Source organism: Tachysurus fulvidraco, chromosome 10 (assembly GCF_022655615.1).
Source record: "Tachysurus fulvidraco isolate hzauxx_2018 chromosome 10, HZAU_PFXX_2.0, whole genome shotgun sequence".
Lineage (NCBI taxonomy): Eukaryota > Metazoa > Chordata > Actinopteri > Siluriformes > Bagridae > Tachysurus > Tachysurus fulvidraco.
The window spans coordinates 4,730,612-4,749,206 of record NC_062527.1 but is presented as its reverse complement, the minus strand read 5'-3'; the positions used below and the strand labels follow the sequence as shown (position 1 = coordinate 4,749,206).

The 18,595-nt window shown below is 39.5% G+C and overlaps 1 protein-coding gene across 2 annotated transcripts; it reads right to left on the bottom strand.

The window, feature by feature from the left end:
* Positions 1-342: 342 nt before the first annotated feature.
* chpt1 (choline phosphotransferase 1) lies at positions 343-16,759 on the bottom strand. 2 transcript variants are annotated; one of them, XM_047819780.1, is made up of 8 exons: positions 16,312-16,759; positions 9,094-9,241; positions 8,198-8,339; positions 7,615-7,699; positions 7,133-7,264; positions 5,792-5,980; positions 3,645-3,770; positions 343-1,315 (listed from the first exon to the last, which is right to left on the bottom strand). In XM_047819780.1, exons 1-8 carry the CDS (start codon positions 16,549-16,551, stop codon positions 1,199-1,201), a joined length of 1,179 nt encoding a protein of 392 aa, XP_047675736.1. In that variant the 5' UTR covers positions 16,552-16,759; the 3' UTR covers positions 343-1,198. The 2 variants fall into 2 exon arrangements, with proteins under 2 accessions (XP_047675736.1, XP_027019749.1); XM_027163948.2 differs by having other exon boundaries at positions 5,792-5,950; positions 16,312-16,755.
* Positions 16,760-18,595: the final 1,836 nt, after the last annotated feature.

The following is an 18,595-nucleotide window of genomic DNA, read 5'->3' as shown; positions in this document are numbered from 1 at the left end:
CAGCCTTTCTGATTCATGCAGTTGGTGTTATAAAGTTGGTGGACGCGAGTCCAGTTTGGACGTGGTTGTCCAAAAAAAAAAAAAGGGTTTCTTTTCAGTTTTAGAATATTGATGAAGATATTAACCCACAGGAAATTCTACAATAAGCCAGAACAAAGCAGCTCCATGAGGATCTTCATCTTTGAATTTGAATGAAATTTCCCAAACCTGTGACCAAAAGTAAACAAATGTCATTAAACCATATGTTAAAGCACAACGAGCAATGAGATGCTGCCATTTCTCACACCAGAGGTTGTGGAACATCATTACAACAGTAACAGCACATCAAGACTGGAAACAATGTAAGACGAGCAAAGTTTATTACACAAATCACTTCAAATTCATTTGTACAATTAGCCCTTTGGGAGGAGATCTTCATAGCAGGCAGTGTTGTGAGAGTGTATCTTCAAACAGGACAGTCTGCGTGTCTTCCCTTCCCACAACCCATCAGTTCAAACAGGAGGACGATGAAGATGTTAGTCAGGGAGTGTCCTGTCTTTAACACTTACATGATCCTGGTCCCAGTAAACCCGAAGTCCCTGACAATTATGTCTCTTTCATCCAAGACCTGACTTCATTTCACACCCAATCCAGTTGAATTAAGAGAATAAATACGAACACTAATCACTGAACAAGCACATGACCATATTTTTTGTTCAAGCTTGCTTTGGGGTAGGGGACATGAATTCAACATTTAAACACATTTGCTGGGAAATCGTCGGAATGTTAACGAAATTTCTCTGTTCGCATATAAAATCTGTAAGAAATTGTCCATCGGAGAGAAGATGAGGGAACGATAACCGAAAAGTTTACATTGGCACTTCATTAAAGCTAAAAAAAAAAAAAAAGAAAAAAAAAAGTAATGTGCATTTCTTAAATCTGTAAACAGAATTAATTTGGCAATTTGGTGACAATTTAAACAATGATTCATTGCTCTGTTTCCAAACAGGTGGAAGATAGCACCCAAGGTGTTTTCTCTTATTTGGTGATTTAGTGAACTCCAAACTGGCCGAGCGCACGAGCTTTAGTTCAGGTCTCTTGGTTAATTAATGGTCTCCACACTGTCAAGGCTGCTGAGGGTTTGGTTCTCCTGCTGTGTTTCGAGAAGTGGGGCGATGTCTTCGCTTGGCCCCACTTCCTCCTCCCGCCGGGCAAATTGTCAGTCTTTGCGGGCGTGGCCTGGCGGGGTGATGCTGAACACATGTATGCGCAGGTGAGCGGCGATCTGCAGACACACACCTGTGCAGTAACGTGACAGGTCCACCACGGACAGGACCTGTTTAACAAGAAACACACATCAAATCAGGAGATTTCCCATTCGGCTGAAACGTGGTGTCTTAAAACTCTCCACAATCATTTACCTTACATAAGTCATGCTACTACAGTGTCGCTTGAAAGTTTGTGAACCCTTTAGATATTTCTCTATGTCTGAATAAAATAAATATGACCCAAAACAGTATCAAAAAGTCCTAAAAGCAGACAAAGGAATCGATTAAACGCTTCTTTTACTTGAGCTAATGTTAGATGGTTGTGAGTCTGCCATCAGATGAACAAAGAACAACCTTGGTGGTATGGCAAGAGTTAAAGGACAAAGCCACGACTCTGCAAAAATGTGGACAAGCCAGAGGACTATTAGAAGAAAAAAAAAAATTTGAGGGAGAAGGAGCCCAAAATAAAGCTTTTTGGTTTAAAATGAGAAGTGTTATTCTTGGAGAAAGGAAAATACTGAATTCCCACATAAGAACCTTATACCATCTGTGATACATGGTGGTGGTAGTATCATGCTTTGGTATCGGCTTGCCATCGTTAAAGGAACAATGAATTCTGAATTACGCCGGTCATCTCTAAAGGAAAATGAACAGAACATCTGTCCAGGAAGTTTTGCAATGGCCGGTCCTAAACTCTGGAATATCCTCTGAGCTACCTGCTATTATTGACCAGCCTTTGCTTAAAGGCAAACTCAGTTATTTAGAATGGCCTTTGGTTTCTAATCATTTTCTTGGTTTTGCTATTTTATTGCCATTTTATTTGAACTGCTATTGTGAAGCACTTTGGTTCAACTTAGATTGCTGTAAGGTGCTATACAAATAAATAATTGATTGGGTGATATCAATGAAATCTGTTTACCAAAGAATGATTAAAGAGGTACAAAGATAATGTTTTGGAATGGTCTAGTGAAGGGGTCGACAACCTTAAACACTCAAAGCCATTTGGACCGAATTCCCACAGAAAAAAACAAAAACACAGGGAGCCACAAAACCCACTCACTCACTCAGTTTCTACCGCTTTATCCGAACTACCTCGGGTCACGGGGTCATCGGGCATCAAGGGCAGGATACACCCTGGACGGAGTGCCAACCCATCGCAGGGCACACACACTCTCTCATTCACTCACGCAATCACACACTACGGACAATTTTCCAGAGATGCCAATCAACCTACCATGCATGTCTTTGGACCGGGGGAGGAAACCGGAGCACCAGGAGGAAACCCCCGAGGCACGGGGAGAACATGCAAACTCCGCACACACAAGGCGGAGGCGGGAATCGAACCCCCAACCCTGGAGATGTGAGGCGAACGTGCTAACCACTAAGCCACCGTGCCACCCCACAAAACCCATTTGACATCTAAAATGAAGATAACACCGCATATATCGTTTTTTACCTTTATGGAAAGTATAGAAAAAACTGTAGTGTGTTGCATTTATGAAATCAATGAACTGCTCAGAGTAAACAAAATTTTATTTCTGCTGGCAAACAAAAATATTTTGAACAGTTTGAACTAACCTTAAGAAAAAAGACGCTGGGTTGAAGGTTACTTTCAAACAAAATGTACAATGTCTAATTGTGTCCTCTTCATATTCATGACATCAAAATTTTAACTTGCCGGCTGCAGCAAACCAAAAATGCTTCTGCTTCTGTGTGTCGGATTTCGCAAGTCGGCAGTTATGACGCGTATTTTGAGCGACAAAACAAATTAAACACGGGTTATTTTAATGCTACAAAAGCATCATGATCTTAGAATTTAGAATCACATTTTTTTTTAAAAATAACTAAAATAAAAATAAATTTAAATTAAATATTTATTTTCCAAATCTACAGAGAGCCGCAGCAGATGGATGAAAGAGTCACTTGCGGCTCCGGAGCCACGGGTTGCCGACCCCTGGTCTAGTCAAAGGACCTGAAGCAAGCAGTTCACGTGAGGACACCCACTAAAATCCCAGTGTTGAAGCTCTACTGTACTGAGAAATGGGATATTCTTCCAAGCCGTTGTACAAGACTGAACAAAAGTTACCGGTCACCTTACTTGTAGTTATCGCTGCACATTAAGTCACAACAAAAACTGAGTACGAAGGTTCACATACCTTTCCAAGTTACAAATGTAATGAGGGTTCATTTTTCTCAACAATTACATGAAGTATAATATTTCTGGCTCATTTGTTTGCTTTGGTTCACTTTGTTTACTTTTAGGACTTCTAGAAAATCTGTTTCTTACATTTATGCAGTTCATACAGCATCTCCAGGATGTTTACTGAGCTTCTAAGCAGGAAGCTTTACAGATTTAAACTGGATTTGTTGAAACCATGCAGTGTTACGTTTCCTCACCAGAGCAATCCAGAGGACGATATATTCGTCAATGAAGCTGTTGAAGTACTGATTGAGGAAGAGGAGGCAGGGGCCGATGAAGGCCGTGTCGCTCAGATAAAGCGTACTCCTGGTCATCTGAGCAACCTGGAGAAAAAAAAACGAAACATAACAACGGCTTTGATGAGTCAGCCCTAAAGTTTAAGCAACTCGGTAAAAAAAGGTAATCGTGACTCAAATGACCTTCAGGAAGTGAGGACTTTTATAAGTGGGTAGTTGACGTGACATGGCTTTTTCACTGTCGCATAAGATAAAACATAATTTATTTCACATTTTCATAATTTAGAATACTGTAAATGGTTAAACATTTTTGTTTTCAATTGTTTTCAATTCATTCATGTTTTATATGAATTTGTTGTTTTAATACGCAAGTTATTGTTAGTTTTTTTAGAACTTTGAGCCAAATCTCAAAATTGTCCTATGGTGTGACGGTAGACAACATTATTTCATGAATATTACAGTTTATAAATAAAGAAAATAATGTTAAAAAATCTTAATGAACACTCCTGGCATAATTGTGCAAGTGTCTATTTCACTAAGTGGCCATCACTTTTCATATACATACATTTCTAAAAGTGTAGGAATTTCATAAAGTTTGTCACAGATAAAAATGTCCTTTGGTGTTATGCAAAAACCTAATTTTAATTTGGGCAATATCATGGACAACTACATTTAATTGAAAGACCCCACTCAAGGTCATGTGACTGAAGACCCCTATGAAGGCCATGAGAAGTGCACATGGTAAGTATTTCTCTCAGAATTGTTTAAATATTTAACTATGTCACTGAAGTTGTTAAGTTTTTTTGTCCTTTGGTGTGACACCATTCATCTATTCATGGTGAAAATGATTCTAATTAATACTTTCATGTAAAATAAATATCACTTTAAGAAAATAATGTTTTAATAATGTGAACAATTCTGTCTCAAGTATTTATTTTATGCTATTTAATATAATTTCTTAGTACTTTTTAAATGTCACACCATAGGACACATTTACAGTATTGTTTAGTGAAAAAGTGAAAAAAATATGTGAAGTCATTGACAAAATGAGTGACCAGTACTATTTTCTGAAACTGCAGTTTTCATACTCCACAAATATATGTATTTTTTCTTAAAAAGTTATGCTTTCCAAAAAAAAGTACTTTTTCTTGGTCATTTGTCAACTACCCAAGTGCACAGTAAATGTTTTTGTTTCCAGAATAATGTCGTGGTAGTTGTGAGACTCTGGGATGAATGTGTTTGAACCCTGAACAGTACTTTAGCTTTATCACTGAAATAACATGGCATAATGTGGACGTTTATACAAGAAGTACCGAAAGGATGCTTTTAACATTGATTGATGTTGGCTGTTAAATAAAGAAATAAGAAATATTTCAGAATCAATACAAGATATGGACTGGGAAAGAGTCACAAGTGTGGTTCTGCATTGTTGCTTGGAAGGTCAGGGTTCAAGCCCCAACACTGCTAAGCTGCCACTTGGGCAATTAAACTGGGCAATTGTGCAAGGCTGTGCTGTAATGTGTATGTGATGATAATAAAAGCTTCTTTGGCTTAATTTCATTTATTTCATTCAGTGTAAATATATTGCTTTATATATTGCTCTGATTGACTTAAAAGAAAAAAAAGATTTAAAAGAAAAAAAAAGAGGGAAGTCGTGGCCTAATGGTTAGAGAGTCTGACTCCTAACCCTAAGGTTGTGGGTTCGAGTCTCGGGCCGTCCACGACCGAGGTGCCCTTGAGCAAGGCACTGAACCCCCCAACTGCTCCCCGGGCACCACAGCATAAATGTCTGCCCACTGCTCCAGGTGTGTGTTCACGGTGTGTGTGTGTGTTCACTGCTGTGTGTGTGCACTTTGGATGGGTTAAATGCAGAGACCGAATTCTGAGTATGGGTCACCGTACTTAGCCGTATGTCACGTCACTTTCACTAGACTGCAATTACCATTAAACACCTTTTTTGCCCACAATTCAGACTTAATTAAGAAGATAACAACACCCAGGGAAATTATTGTTGTGACGTAAAGTGTGTTGATTTCCCAAGAGTCTGAATGTGTAAAAGAATGAATGCTCTTCACTGTGTAAGACGTCCGAACATTAGAGACACTCACCACTAGCTTGTTGGAAATCTTTGCTATGGCTGTGCCAAAGGTGAGGATGTAGAGACAAGGATGATGTTCAAACAGCTGGCTGGACGACTTCTTAAAGATGATGAAGGCCAGGGTGAGGACGAGGCCGATGTGCAGGCCAGGAGACAACACACTGGTGTCCTGGGGAGAGGAAACTTTAAAGAACACCGCCTTTAAAGAGGATTTTTCTTTCTTGGTTAAAAACTGCTTGTTTGTACAAAACAAATGATGAGTTAGTTACACTGCAATCCCTCTGGTTTAAACTCTGCTATAGACTCAGACAATGTGCCACACTCCAGAGAAATCAGACATGTCGCTCGTATTTATATTAACTGCATTTGCTACATGACCTTATACAAAAGCCAAATTAGCCCAATCGATCTCATTTATACAACTAAGAAGTTGAGGGTTCGAATCCCTTCAAAGGTCATAAGGTTTTGAGTTTGAATCGCAGGTCCACCAGGATACCACTGCTAGACCCTAAAGCATGGCTCCTAACCCTTTCATTTACAAGTGAAATTAACTTAAGTCGCTCTGGATAAGGACAAAATCTACAACAGTAGAATATTAAATAAGAAAATCTTATTACTCATCACATAACACTGTATAATGAAGTGTCCTGCATTTAAAGGTCAGAACGAGGAACGTGAACGACTGTGCTGGTGTTTTCAAACACCAAGTTTTCAAGTATCATGTGAAAAAAAATAGATTATCCTTTTCTAACATTTCCAGTATTTAGCAGACAAACTTATCCCGAGCGACTTACATTATCTCATGTTTATACAAGTGAGCAAATTGAAGGTCAAGGGCCTTGCTCAAGGGCCCAACAATGGCAGCTTGGTGGAAGTGGGATTGAACTCACAACCCTTTGATTGGTAGCCCAACACCTTACCCACTAGGCTACCACATGCTCCAACCTTTTAACATTTACACTTGTTGTCTAGAGCGACTTAGATTTATATCTCATTTATACACCTGAGCAATTGCGGTTTAAGAGCCTTGTGTAGGGGCCCAGCAGTGGCAGCCTGGTGGAACTGGGATCGATCTCACAACCTTCTGATTGGTAGTCCAACAGCTTAACCACTAGGCTACCACATCCCTTCCACATGATAACAACTCTGTATTTATTTATTTATTTATTTATTTGTTTTGTTTGTTTGTTTGTTTGTTTGCAGAGCTTGCTGTGTGTTTGATATTATGTACTGTATGTGTTTATTTCCTGGTGATGTATTGAACTGCACACAAAACCCTCACCACGAATGCTGTGAGATATTAGACGACTGTAAGAAATCTAATCTGCTTACTGAACGCAGCAAGGCTTACCGCCACGGTCGAGCCGTTTTTGCCCACGCCGCCACTCAGGATGACCAGGAAGTAGTTGTAGGTTGACAACAGAAATCCCCCGATGATGCCCAGGATCGGGAGCACTTGCAGTTTAATTCCGAGCCCGGGCAACTAGCACGAAATATATAAATAAAATCACACTCATCACTTGAACAATCATTTATTTCCCCTACAAGGCTTTCTCTTGTTTCAGGTCTTGATCCTGAAGCCACAATCATGACTAGAGATGATTTCTGTCCTTCACAAAATATTTACCTTTGTGAGTTCATCATTTTTCCACAGGAGGCACAGAACATAAATGAGAGAGAGGTTTTATGTTACTGAAGATGACACCTAAATGTCCTCCAGCTTCATAAGCAAGAGGTTAGTTGGTACACTCGAGCTCTTTAATCATGCCAACACCCTGTGTGTGTGTGTGTGTGTGTGTGTGTGTGTGTGTGTGTGTGTAAACAGCACTGTACCATAGTCTCCCAAAGGCTAACTCCTCCGAAGGCAGACATCAGGTACATGATTATGATAGCGATCTGCACCTCAGTCACGTCGACGCTGAGTGAATAAAGAAATTCCACATTAGAAATATGATCACAAAGACTCATAAATATGCTGTGCCCTCCATTAATATTGGTACCCTTGAGAAATATGTGTATGGGGGATGAGTTTGCATAGTGTTTAAGGTGCTGGACTACTGATTGCAGGTCCACCAAACTTCCACTGCTGGGCCCCTGGGCAAGGCCCTTAACCCTCAACTGCTCATTTGTATAAAATGAGATAAAAAGTCTCATTCTAGTCTCCCCTTGTTACGATAACAGCTTGATGAGGACAGAGTATACATGGGAAGATATCTGGGACCATTCCTCTGTACAGAATCTCTCCAGATCTGCCAAATCCTGCCAAGGTCCACGCTGGTGCTTCAGGTTAAACAATAAAGACTTTTTCACAGCCTTCTTTGCTCATTTTCCACAAGGCGCTAATATTACTGGGGGGCAGTTTAAGCATCTTAGTTCTAAATTATCAGCTTGTACAGCCCACACTTTTATTACTCACATGCCAAAGCGTAGTGTCCCAGAAACGTAGGTCTGCCAGTGTGCGCAGAAGAAAATGAACATGCCCACGAAGCCACAGAAAAACATCCAGTTGGGGTAAGCGCCAATGCCAGCACATATACACGATCCCACAGCCACAAAAACTGCAGAGAGGTCAATGAGAGATCAGGAGAGATGAGATAAGAGCAATATGTGTAACTCTGAGTAGTTCGAAATGTTTCTGCTTGTACGAGGAACACAAAACAATAATGATACGGTTCATATTTCAGAATTAACACCACGTGACAGCCAGATGTCATGTGACCGTAAGCTGGTAAACTAAGTTCCATGCTCACTACGTAGATGCCAATGTGAACATTTTAAATTCAGCGATGGCAGGAGAGAAGAAATGACTTTCTACACAAATGAACAAACAAGGGTGGATCAGACTAAGTGACATTTCGGATATTGAAAACATATCGGATATTGGATCCAGCAAAGATTGAAAAAAAAAAATCTTTTTTTTCAACATGAAAATGTTCACAATGATTTTGGATGAAGTGTATTATATTTATACGGTGATATGATTTATTGTGAAAGACTAGAAGGGCCACAGGTTAGAAAAAAACACAACAAAAAATAACAAAGCTTTGTACTCTTTAAAAAGGACAATATGGGATGAGTATCGTTGTTGGATAATCGTCATGGTTCAATTGAACGAGCATTGGGTTTATATTCAATCTTAGAGTTGTGTGTGCTGCCTCTAATACATTAAACAAAATAGGCTTTAACAGCAGAGTTACATCCAACGCAAATGTGATTTCTTAATAGAAACATCTCATCAGACTAACAACATTTATGTGGTCATACACACTGGTAATTTATGTTTCTAATAATCTGATGGAAAGACGACGATACCTGTAGAGACGGCATCACAGCCATGGTCGAAGAGTTCTCCCAGAGCCGAGCTGCTATTGGTCCGTCGGGCTTGTTTCCCATCAATAGCATCTAGTGACTGGTAGATAAACAGACCTAAAGCGCTGAGAATAAAAGCCCATGACGGAGCCTAGAGACAAAGAGACAGAGGAAATCAAGAGTCATCTTAATCGAGTGCTGTTTTTACATGGCGACATGGAAGTGACAGTCACAGTGACAGCGGTAAACAAAATAATTCAGTTCATTATTTTTGACAGGTGAGCCAGCTAACTGAGGTATATTTTATTACTCATAAATAGTAAATTGTAGAGTTTGTGTTAAAAGGTTTAAAGGTGGGGTCTCTGTTGTTTGAGAAATGCTTCAGAAAACTGTGTTGGGCCGCCAAACAAAACAAAAACAAAACTAGCGTGTAGCCATGTTCAGTGCGCATGTGTGACATTAGCAGAAAGTGGATTCAACGTTGACATGGAGGATAAAAAGAAAGATGAAAGCGAAGAAAGGATTACGATAAGGCAAGAAGCAGGACCAGTGTTAGTATAGGATCAGCTTTCCAGCGCTGGAGAGAACTGAAGAAGCGGGAAGGCCTGCGATGGGACGCCGAGAGACTTAAGTAAAGTTGGCCGCATATTCACAGATTCGAGTTTAATATTGTTTTTAATATGTTTAAAAAAACATAAAAATTATACAAACTGACATTTCCCCCAAATAAGTGTTGTAGTGTAACTATCAGGACATCAGTGATGTGTGAGCCGAATTTGGTGACAGTACAGTGTATTACAGTGACGTTATTGACCGTTTTTGTAGTATACGCTTTTCGGGTTTTGCACTTTGCAGACGGTCCCTTGGAATCTGTCTCTCAGTCGTTTTGGTGATTTCAAATGTCAACATTGGCTTTCAAACAACGGAGATCCCACCTTTTAACACGTAAACATTTCTGGTTATTGATGAAAATCGATCTAAAGCTAGTACTCGTATATGTACAGTGAAACTCGTTTAAAGGTATGAAGTGCCGTGTGGATTTGACGTCACTCCCCAGACCCGGGGTTGAATTTAACAAGTAGGAGTTCCCAGTTGTCTCTATTTTTCCCAGATGGACTTTACAACAAGCTACTGTACAATCTTCAAATACTGAATAATGTTAGGCATGACAGTGGTGGCAGAATCTAGAAAGGCTTTTTGTTTTTCTTTTTTACTTAATTTTAATGCCTAATAAAGGTTTTCGTTCTTTTCATTTGGTAAGTACACTAAACAGCCAAATGTTTGTGGACACCTGGCCATCACTTTTATATGTGCTTATTGAACATCAACAACAAAGGTGTTCATGGGGTTGAGTCTGAGTCATGGTACTGTGCGGTACACAGGTTCTTCCACTCCATGTCTTCATGGAGCTCTGTGCTTTGTGCACAGGGGCATTGTCATGCTGGAACAGGATTTGAGTCTCTCAGTTCCAGTGAAAGGAAACTATAAAGCTACAGCATAGAGAGACATTCTGTCAGGTTTCCACATACTGTTGGCTGTTTAGTGTAGCCATGTTTTAACTTAAAGGACCTCACAGTGATGCGACGTACCTAAATACAGCACAGTTATACAGCACACTTCTGAACCTCACCGATTTACACTGATTTCGAAAGTATCGAGAGAACGATACACCAAATCCTTGGCTAGTGACTGTAGTTAGAGTCTAGTGGCTAGCATAACATTTAGCCTACACTAATGCTCTTAACTAGCTAACCAACTCACAGTTTAGCCTAAGTCAATCAACTGAAACACGGCTTTAATGTTAATTCATAAGTAATTAACGGTAGTGTGGGATACTGTTTTACTTATGCCGCATTATCACAACAAAGACTAAAACCTTTCTGACTTGTGCAATGAATCTGAGCCATCTTCTGTGAACAGCAACTTTGTTACCTCTGAACAAAGGAAAAATTCAAGACTTGTCACACTCACTTGCAGCAATCACTTCATCCTGGTCAGGGTCGGGGTGGATCCGGAGCTATCCGGAGTTATCACAGCCGATCTACTAAGCTTGTGTGCTATTTTATTCTGGTGGCTTTATTTAATTAAGAAGTACTCTGAAAAAGGAGCATATCCACCCTTTCAGGTCTAAGGGGAGTAGAGGAGCTATATTATTATTAATATTATGAGTTGTGAAGTCAGGAGCTGCAGTGATCGCTAAATCTCAGCTGGATGTTGGATTTCTGAGCGATTCTGCAGTAACACAGTAAGCAGTTCAACATCATCACATTTCACTGGAATCCTTTTAGAAATCAGGTGTCTGATGTTCACACGGTGATGTTGTCAGCGATGGGTGTCTCCATTGGAGCGGGATCAGACCCAAATGGAGGGATAACATGAAAAAAGGGGTTTAGTAAAGAAAACAACAAAGATAAAAACACATGGAAAACACAAGGGAAGACTAGGCAATTAAAATAAGAGACATGAGACAGGAGAACACACAGACTCAGCAAACAACCACAAGACAACAGGTATAAATAGGGGGAACAATCAGTGAGACACAATGAACATCCATGCAGGGGTGGGAACGGATCAGGCGGTGCAAACACACACCTAAACACAAAACAAAAACAAAGACACATGGCACAAACAAACAAAGCCTGCCAGAACATCCCCTTGATTCAGAGGGGGAATAGTTCAAGCCGTCCATGACAGATATTTTTTCTGTTAATGATGATCAGCGATGAAGAGGAGAGCGACGCTCAAAACAAACAAAAACAGTGAATTTATTCACTTTATAATTATCGTCATTAAAATGATTCGTGATATGTTCAATTTGACACTTTGTTGTAGGTCTAATTAAGGTTTTTGCTTCAAAATCTTTTTTTATATTCATCTTTTTTATTTCCCCTCTTGCAGGTTTCAGTGTCTTCCTTCATAAATATATAGTAAGGTATACTGTAGGTATACGATATAATATAACTAGAGATAAACCGCACTCGATATTGTACAGACGTAATATCCTGTATAGATGATAATACTGTTATATCGTAAAGCCTACAATCTACATCTGAGCCAGCAGTGTTACTTGCTGCTCTAATGTTTCACTCAGCAACTATCAAGTACTGTTCAACTCTTATCAATGACCCATGTGTGGACTAAAGCATAGCATTAAATGATAAGATTGGGGTCTGATAATTGTGCAGTGAAAGTATTCACACCCTGAGCAATTACAGCCTCATACACCTATTTTTGGGCAGTTTCTTTCATTTCTCATTTTTGCAGGACCTCTCAAGCTCCATCAGGTTGGATGGGAAGCTTCGGTGCACAGCTATTTTCAGATGGCTTTGCCACTCAAGGACATTCACAGAGTTGTCCCATAGCCACTTCTTTGTTAACTTGACTGTGTGCTTAGGGTCGTTGTCCTGTTGGAAGATAAACCTTGGCTCCAAAGAACAATGGAGCAGGTTTTTATCAAGGATGTCTCTGTACATTGCTGCATTCATCTTTCCCTCAATCCTGACTAGTCTACCAGTTCCTACCACTGAAAAACATCCCCACAGCATGGTGCTGCCACCACCATGCTACACTGTATGGATGGTATTGTCCAGGTGATGATGGTGCTTGATTTTCAGGCCATAGAGTTCAATCTTTGTTTCATCAGACGAGAGAATTTTGTTTCTAATGGCCTGAGAGTCCTTCAGGTGCCTTTTGGAAAACTACAGATGGGCCATCATGTGCCTTTTCCTGAAGAATGGCTTGTCTGGCCACTCTACCATACAGGCCTGATTGATGAAGTGCTACAGAGATGGTTGCTCTTCTGGAAGGTTCTCCACTCTAAACAGCATTGGCGCACCTATTTTTGGGCATTTTCTCCCATTCTTCTTTGCAGAACCTTCAGGTTGGATGGGGAGCTTCGATGCACCGCCATTTTCAGATGACTGGGCCACTCATGGACATTCACAGAGTAGTCCACTGTGCTCACTGGAACCTTAAATGCTTCAGAAATTTTCCCCCAGATCTGGGCCTGAATACAATCCTGTTTCAGAGGTCTACAGACAATCCCTTGGACTTCATTGATTGGTTTGTGCTCTGACATGCACTGCTAACTGTGAGACCTTATATTGATAGCTGTGTGCCTTTCCACAGGTGGACTCCAATCAACATCTCAGAATATAGAAACATCTCAAGTAGAAACATCTCAAGAATGATCAGTCGAAACATGATGCAACTGAGCTCAATTTTGAATGTCATGGCAAAGGCAGTGAATACTTATGTACATGTCTTTTTTTTATTATTTTTTTATTATTTTTTTTTTTTTAATTTTGCAAAGATTCAAACAAACTCCTTTTAGGTTGTCATTATGGGTGATAAATATTTTCCGGCTGCACTGGAGCTTCAGTGGTAGCTCAGAGGCTGAGACGTTAGACTACTAGTCGTATGAATGAGGTAACCTTAAGTCAAGTCATAATAAAAAATGTGTGCCAGATGCCGTCAATGTAATTATTTAAAATTTTCTTTTGTCTCTGCGTAACATCATATCTTCAGTTCCGCTCTGGATTTCCAGACTGGTTTTTCTGGTCCTGTTATTCTGCATACTGCTCTTCTAACACACTTTGCATATTTTTCTCTTCATCTTCCCCTGTACCAAACCCCTGCTTATTCTTACATGTATGATTTGCCTGTATGTGGTAACAACACAGCTGACTTAGTTTCGTATTGTCTTCCCTTTGACCACGCAACATCGGGGTTAATACTGACCCGACTGGTCTGTTTTTAAAGCACGAAATGTAAAATTATCACCCAATTCTGTTTCCTCTTTCAGTTAACTTTATTTAAACTTATTACCACAAAATGTAATTTTTTTTTGCTTTTGTAGTCAGTATACCTCATTTACATGAAATAAAACCAGTTTTCTGATATAAAACATGTGAAAATGTGTCCAATTTGACCCTAAATTCAACAGGAGGTACAATGTAAGTCACAGTATGGCAACTCTCTCTGTTCATTCATGCCTCATGCTAAGGACACACCTTAAATATAAACAACTATATTAACATACGTTTCATTCGTGCTTGCCAAAAGCTTATTCAGCACATTTACTCCTAAACATTCTTTAAACACCGAAGTAATGCCGGCATTCAGCAACAGAAAAGTGTTTAATAGATATGCTATTGTTAGACAAACAAGAGCTGATCCCACTCCTTTGTTGCAAACGTCACAGCAAACTTTCAGCCAATGAGGACAAAGGTTGGCCTTTATCTCCTGGTGCTCCCAACAGGTGGGTGAACTTGTGATAGAAAAGCTGCTGATCGCTGCTGTAGCAATAAATCAACAAGTATGGAATCTGGACTTTTTGTGTGGAATAAGGGTCATAATGTCTCTTCAAAGGTCAAGAGTCAGCGATAATGATAACTACCGACTCTCACTATCGAATCCTGTTTACCACAATAAGTTCGCTCTGTACCAACAATATGCTGTGTAAATATTCACAGGAATCAGCAATCAAAATGCTTTTCTATATCGATACCCCAGTGTTGGATTGTACAGTATATCTGGATATAACCTGGACAGAGTGTTAACAGGGTATTATGCAGTGGGCCGAGTTTACGCAGTGGGGCTCTGAACACAACAATGTGGCTGAAATACAATAAAATATAAGCTCAAAGTTAATACTGTGTATTAATGTGTTTTTACAACCATAAACACATTTATTTAATGACAGTGTATTTTAAGCTGGTCTGGAAAACCAACCCTAGGCACAACGTAGAAATTCAACCTGGTTATAACATGCATACAATGTTCATAAACACTGTTGTGTGTAATAAACAGTGTTGTGTGTAATAAACAGTGTTGTGTGTACTAAACACTGTTGTGTGTACTAAACACTGTTGTGTGTAATAAACAGTGTTGTGTGTAATAAACAGCGTTGTGTGTAATAAACACTGTTGTGTGTAATAAACACTGTTGTTTGTAATGAACACTGTTGTGTGTACTAAACACTGTTGTTTGTAATAAACATTGTTGTGTGTAATAAAGTGTGTGTACTAAACACTGTTGTGTGTTATGAACAGTGTTGTTTGTAATGAACACTGTTGTGTGTACTAAACACTGTTGTGTGTAATAAACAGTGTTGTGTGTAATAAACACTGACGTGTGTGTAATAAACACTGACGTGTGTGTAATAAACACTGACGTGTGTGTAATAAACACTGACGTGTGTGTAATAAACACTGACGTGTGTGTAATAAACACTGACGTGTGTGTAATAAACACTGTTGTTTGTAATGAACACTGTTGTGTGTAAAGTGTTGTGTGTAATAAACATTGTTGTGTGTAATAAAGTGTGTGTACTAAACACTGTTGTGTGTAATGAACAGTGTTTGTAATAAACAGTGTTGTGAGTAATAAACAGTGTTGCGTGTAATAAACACTGTTGTTTGTAATGAACAGTGTTGTGTGTAATAAAAACTGTTGTGTGTAATGAACAGTGTTTGTAATAAACAGTGTTGTGTGTAATAAACAGTGTTGTGTGTAAAGTGTTGTGTGTAATAAACAGTGTTGTTTGTAATAAAGTGTGTGTAATAAACAGTGTTGTGTGTAAAGTGTTGTGTGTAATAAAGTGTGTGTAATAAACACTGTTGTGTATAACAGTGTTGTTTGTAATGAACACTGTTGTGTGTAATAAAGTGTTGTGTGTAATAAAGTGTGTGTAATAAACACTGTTGTGTGTAACAAACAGTGTTGTTTGTAATGAACACTGTTGTGTGTAATAAAGTGTTGTGTGTAATAAACATTGTTGTGTGTAATAAAGTGTGTGTAATAAACACTGTTGTGTGTAACAAACAGTGTTGTTTGTAATGAACACTGTTGTGTGTACTAAATACTGTTGTGTGTATTAAACAGTGTTGTTTGTAATACACATTGTTGTGTGTAATAAACACTGTTGTGTGTACTAAATAGTGTTGTTTGTAATACACATTGTTGTGTGTAATAAACACAAGAAGGCTGGTTAGTGTTTGGTTATTGTTATTTGTTTTTTCACATCAATATTATTTTGATATCGTGGTATTGTGGAGATCTAGACGATGGTATCGTGTCAACCCTGGTTTGTTATTACACACGTTGAGAAGGGAGAGAGAGAGAGAGAGAGAGAGAGAGAGAGAGAGAGAGAGAGAGAGAGAGAGAGCAGCTGATCAGGATACGACAACAGAAGTCTGAGTGGTTCCTCAGTGAACTCACCTCCTCTGTGGCAGTGGGGCAGTAAAACACCAGTATAATGGTAGTAAAGACGTTGATAATAAGTCCCGTGATGGTCAGCGTGTTCGGCGCGAGCCACGTCGGGATCTGCTCCACTAACCAGTTCCAGTAGATCTGACACGGCGGCTCCAGTAAGGAGCGACCCGAGGCGCTGTACTTGTGCTGCTCCAGGCGCTTGAGCTGCGCCGGTGACAGCGGCTCCGGCCACATACAGAGGGCCATCGTCCTCTCGGACACCCAGGCAACACCGAGGCAACGGAACACCGTCTCTGTGCTTTAATCTCCACCCGAACGTCGACCAGAACGAGGCGTCTGTCACGTAGCTACGTGTGAAAAGTCATTCTCATGAGCGGAACCTACTGTTAGTCCAAGTGTCGCTCGGCTGCTTCGGAGCTAGAAAAGCGAAGCGAGCAGGAAATCACGGAGCGGAAGTGGAAGTGGCCGGGAAAATTAAAACACACACACACACACACACACACACACACACACACACACACACACACACACACACACACACACACACGCAACACACCACACACACGCAACACACCACACACACACACACACACACACCACACACACACACACACACGCAAAACACCACACACACACGCAACACACCACACACACGCAATACACACACACAATACACACACAGCACACCGCATACACAACATCCATGAATACAAACATATACATACACACACACGCACAACATACACGCATACACACACATACACAACATCCATCAATACAAACATATGCACACACACACAACATCCACGTGTACACACACACAGCACACAAACACACACAATATACACACACAACATCCACGCATACACACACGTACACAACATCCATGCTTACACACACACAAGCATACAAATATACACATACATTCCTACATATACACACTCATGTACACACATGTACACAATATCCACGAATACATAGATATACACAAATACATTCCTACATATACACACACATACACAATATCCACGTATACATACATATACATACACACAAGCATACACAAACAAATATACACATGCAGGTTTACACACACACACACACACACATGTACACAACATCCATGAATACATACAAGCATACACACAAATATACACATAGAAAAATATACACACAAATATACACACATACATTCATAGACGTGTATATGTATTCATACATATACACACTCATGTACACACACGTACACAATATCCATGCATACATACACATACATTCTCACACAGAGAAACACTACTTTACACTACAGTAGACTAAAATACACTAAACCACACTACAGTACACTACACTACAGACACACACATGCATATGAATATAGACCTCCTACACACACAGACCTTGATGTTTAGGAATTGATGTTTACATGAACTTTTTATGTACTGTTTATGTACAATGATCCAACCATGTGATTTAAGCAAATGTTTACATGTGTTCACACGTCCCTCTCCAGGGCACAAACACAGAGCTTGTATTATAAATGTGACCCCAGTGACCACTTGTGATAGGATTTCATACATTGCAGAGATTTACTGCATCAGTCAGGAAGAAATTTGCCTCTTTGCCTGTACGGGCTATTTGATCTACTTGGATTTTCTGGATTTTCTGATGAAATACAAAATTCAATGAGAGACCGGATGATAAAACAAGTTATATTGTATATTATTATTGTATCTGCTGTTATAGCATTATATTTATCCTGGTATTGCAACAATTATGTATTTTCCTGTAGTGAAATGACACAGTTTATTAGAACATCCTTTGAGATCAACTCTAAATATAGTTTAAAGGATTCAATGCCAGTGAGACATACTGAACCCAGTTCACATGTGTACTTAGCACTGCTCACTTACCCAGGCATAGCATCCCTGCTGAAATATCCAGTTTAGTCTGACAAGCCATGCAACTCAAACTGGTAGATCATCTTTCCCAACTGGTGGAAAGGAAACTGAATGGCACAAATGCTAATATTATTATCTATTGTAATCTATTGTAGCTACTAATGCTACATTGTACACAGGTTAATTCTTATGACAGTAAGTCAGTAAGGAAATCTCAGTATAGCTGGGTAACATAAAAGTTGGAAAATAACTCACCAGCTAGCAAAGATCATCTAACAGTTTGACTATGTTACCTGCCTAAGAGTAGCCGGTCAGTCCAAACTGGATGTATTAGCATATTTGGCTGCTATTATTAGGAGAATCAATTAACGATCAGACATCTTAAGAAAATA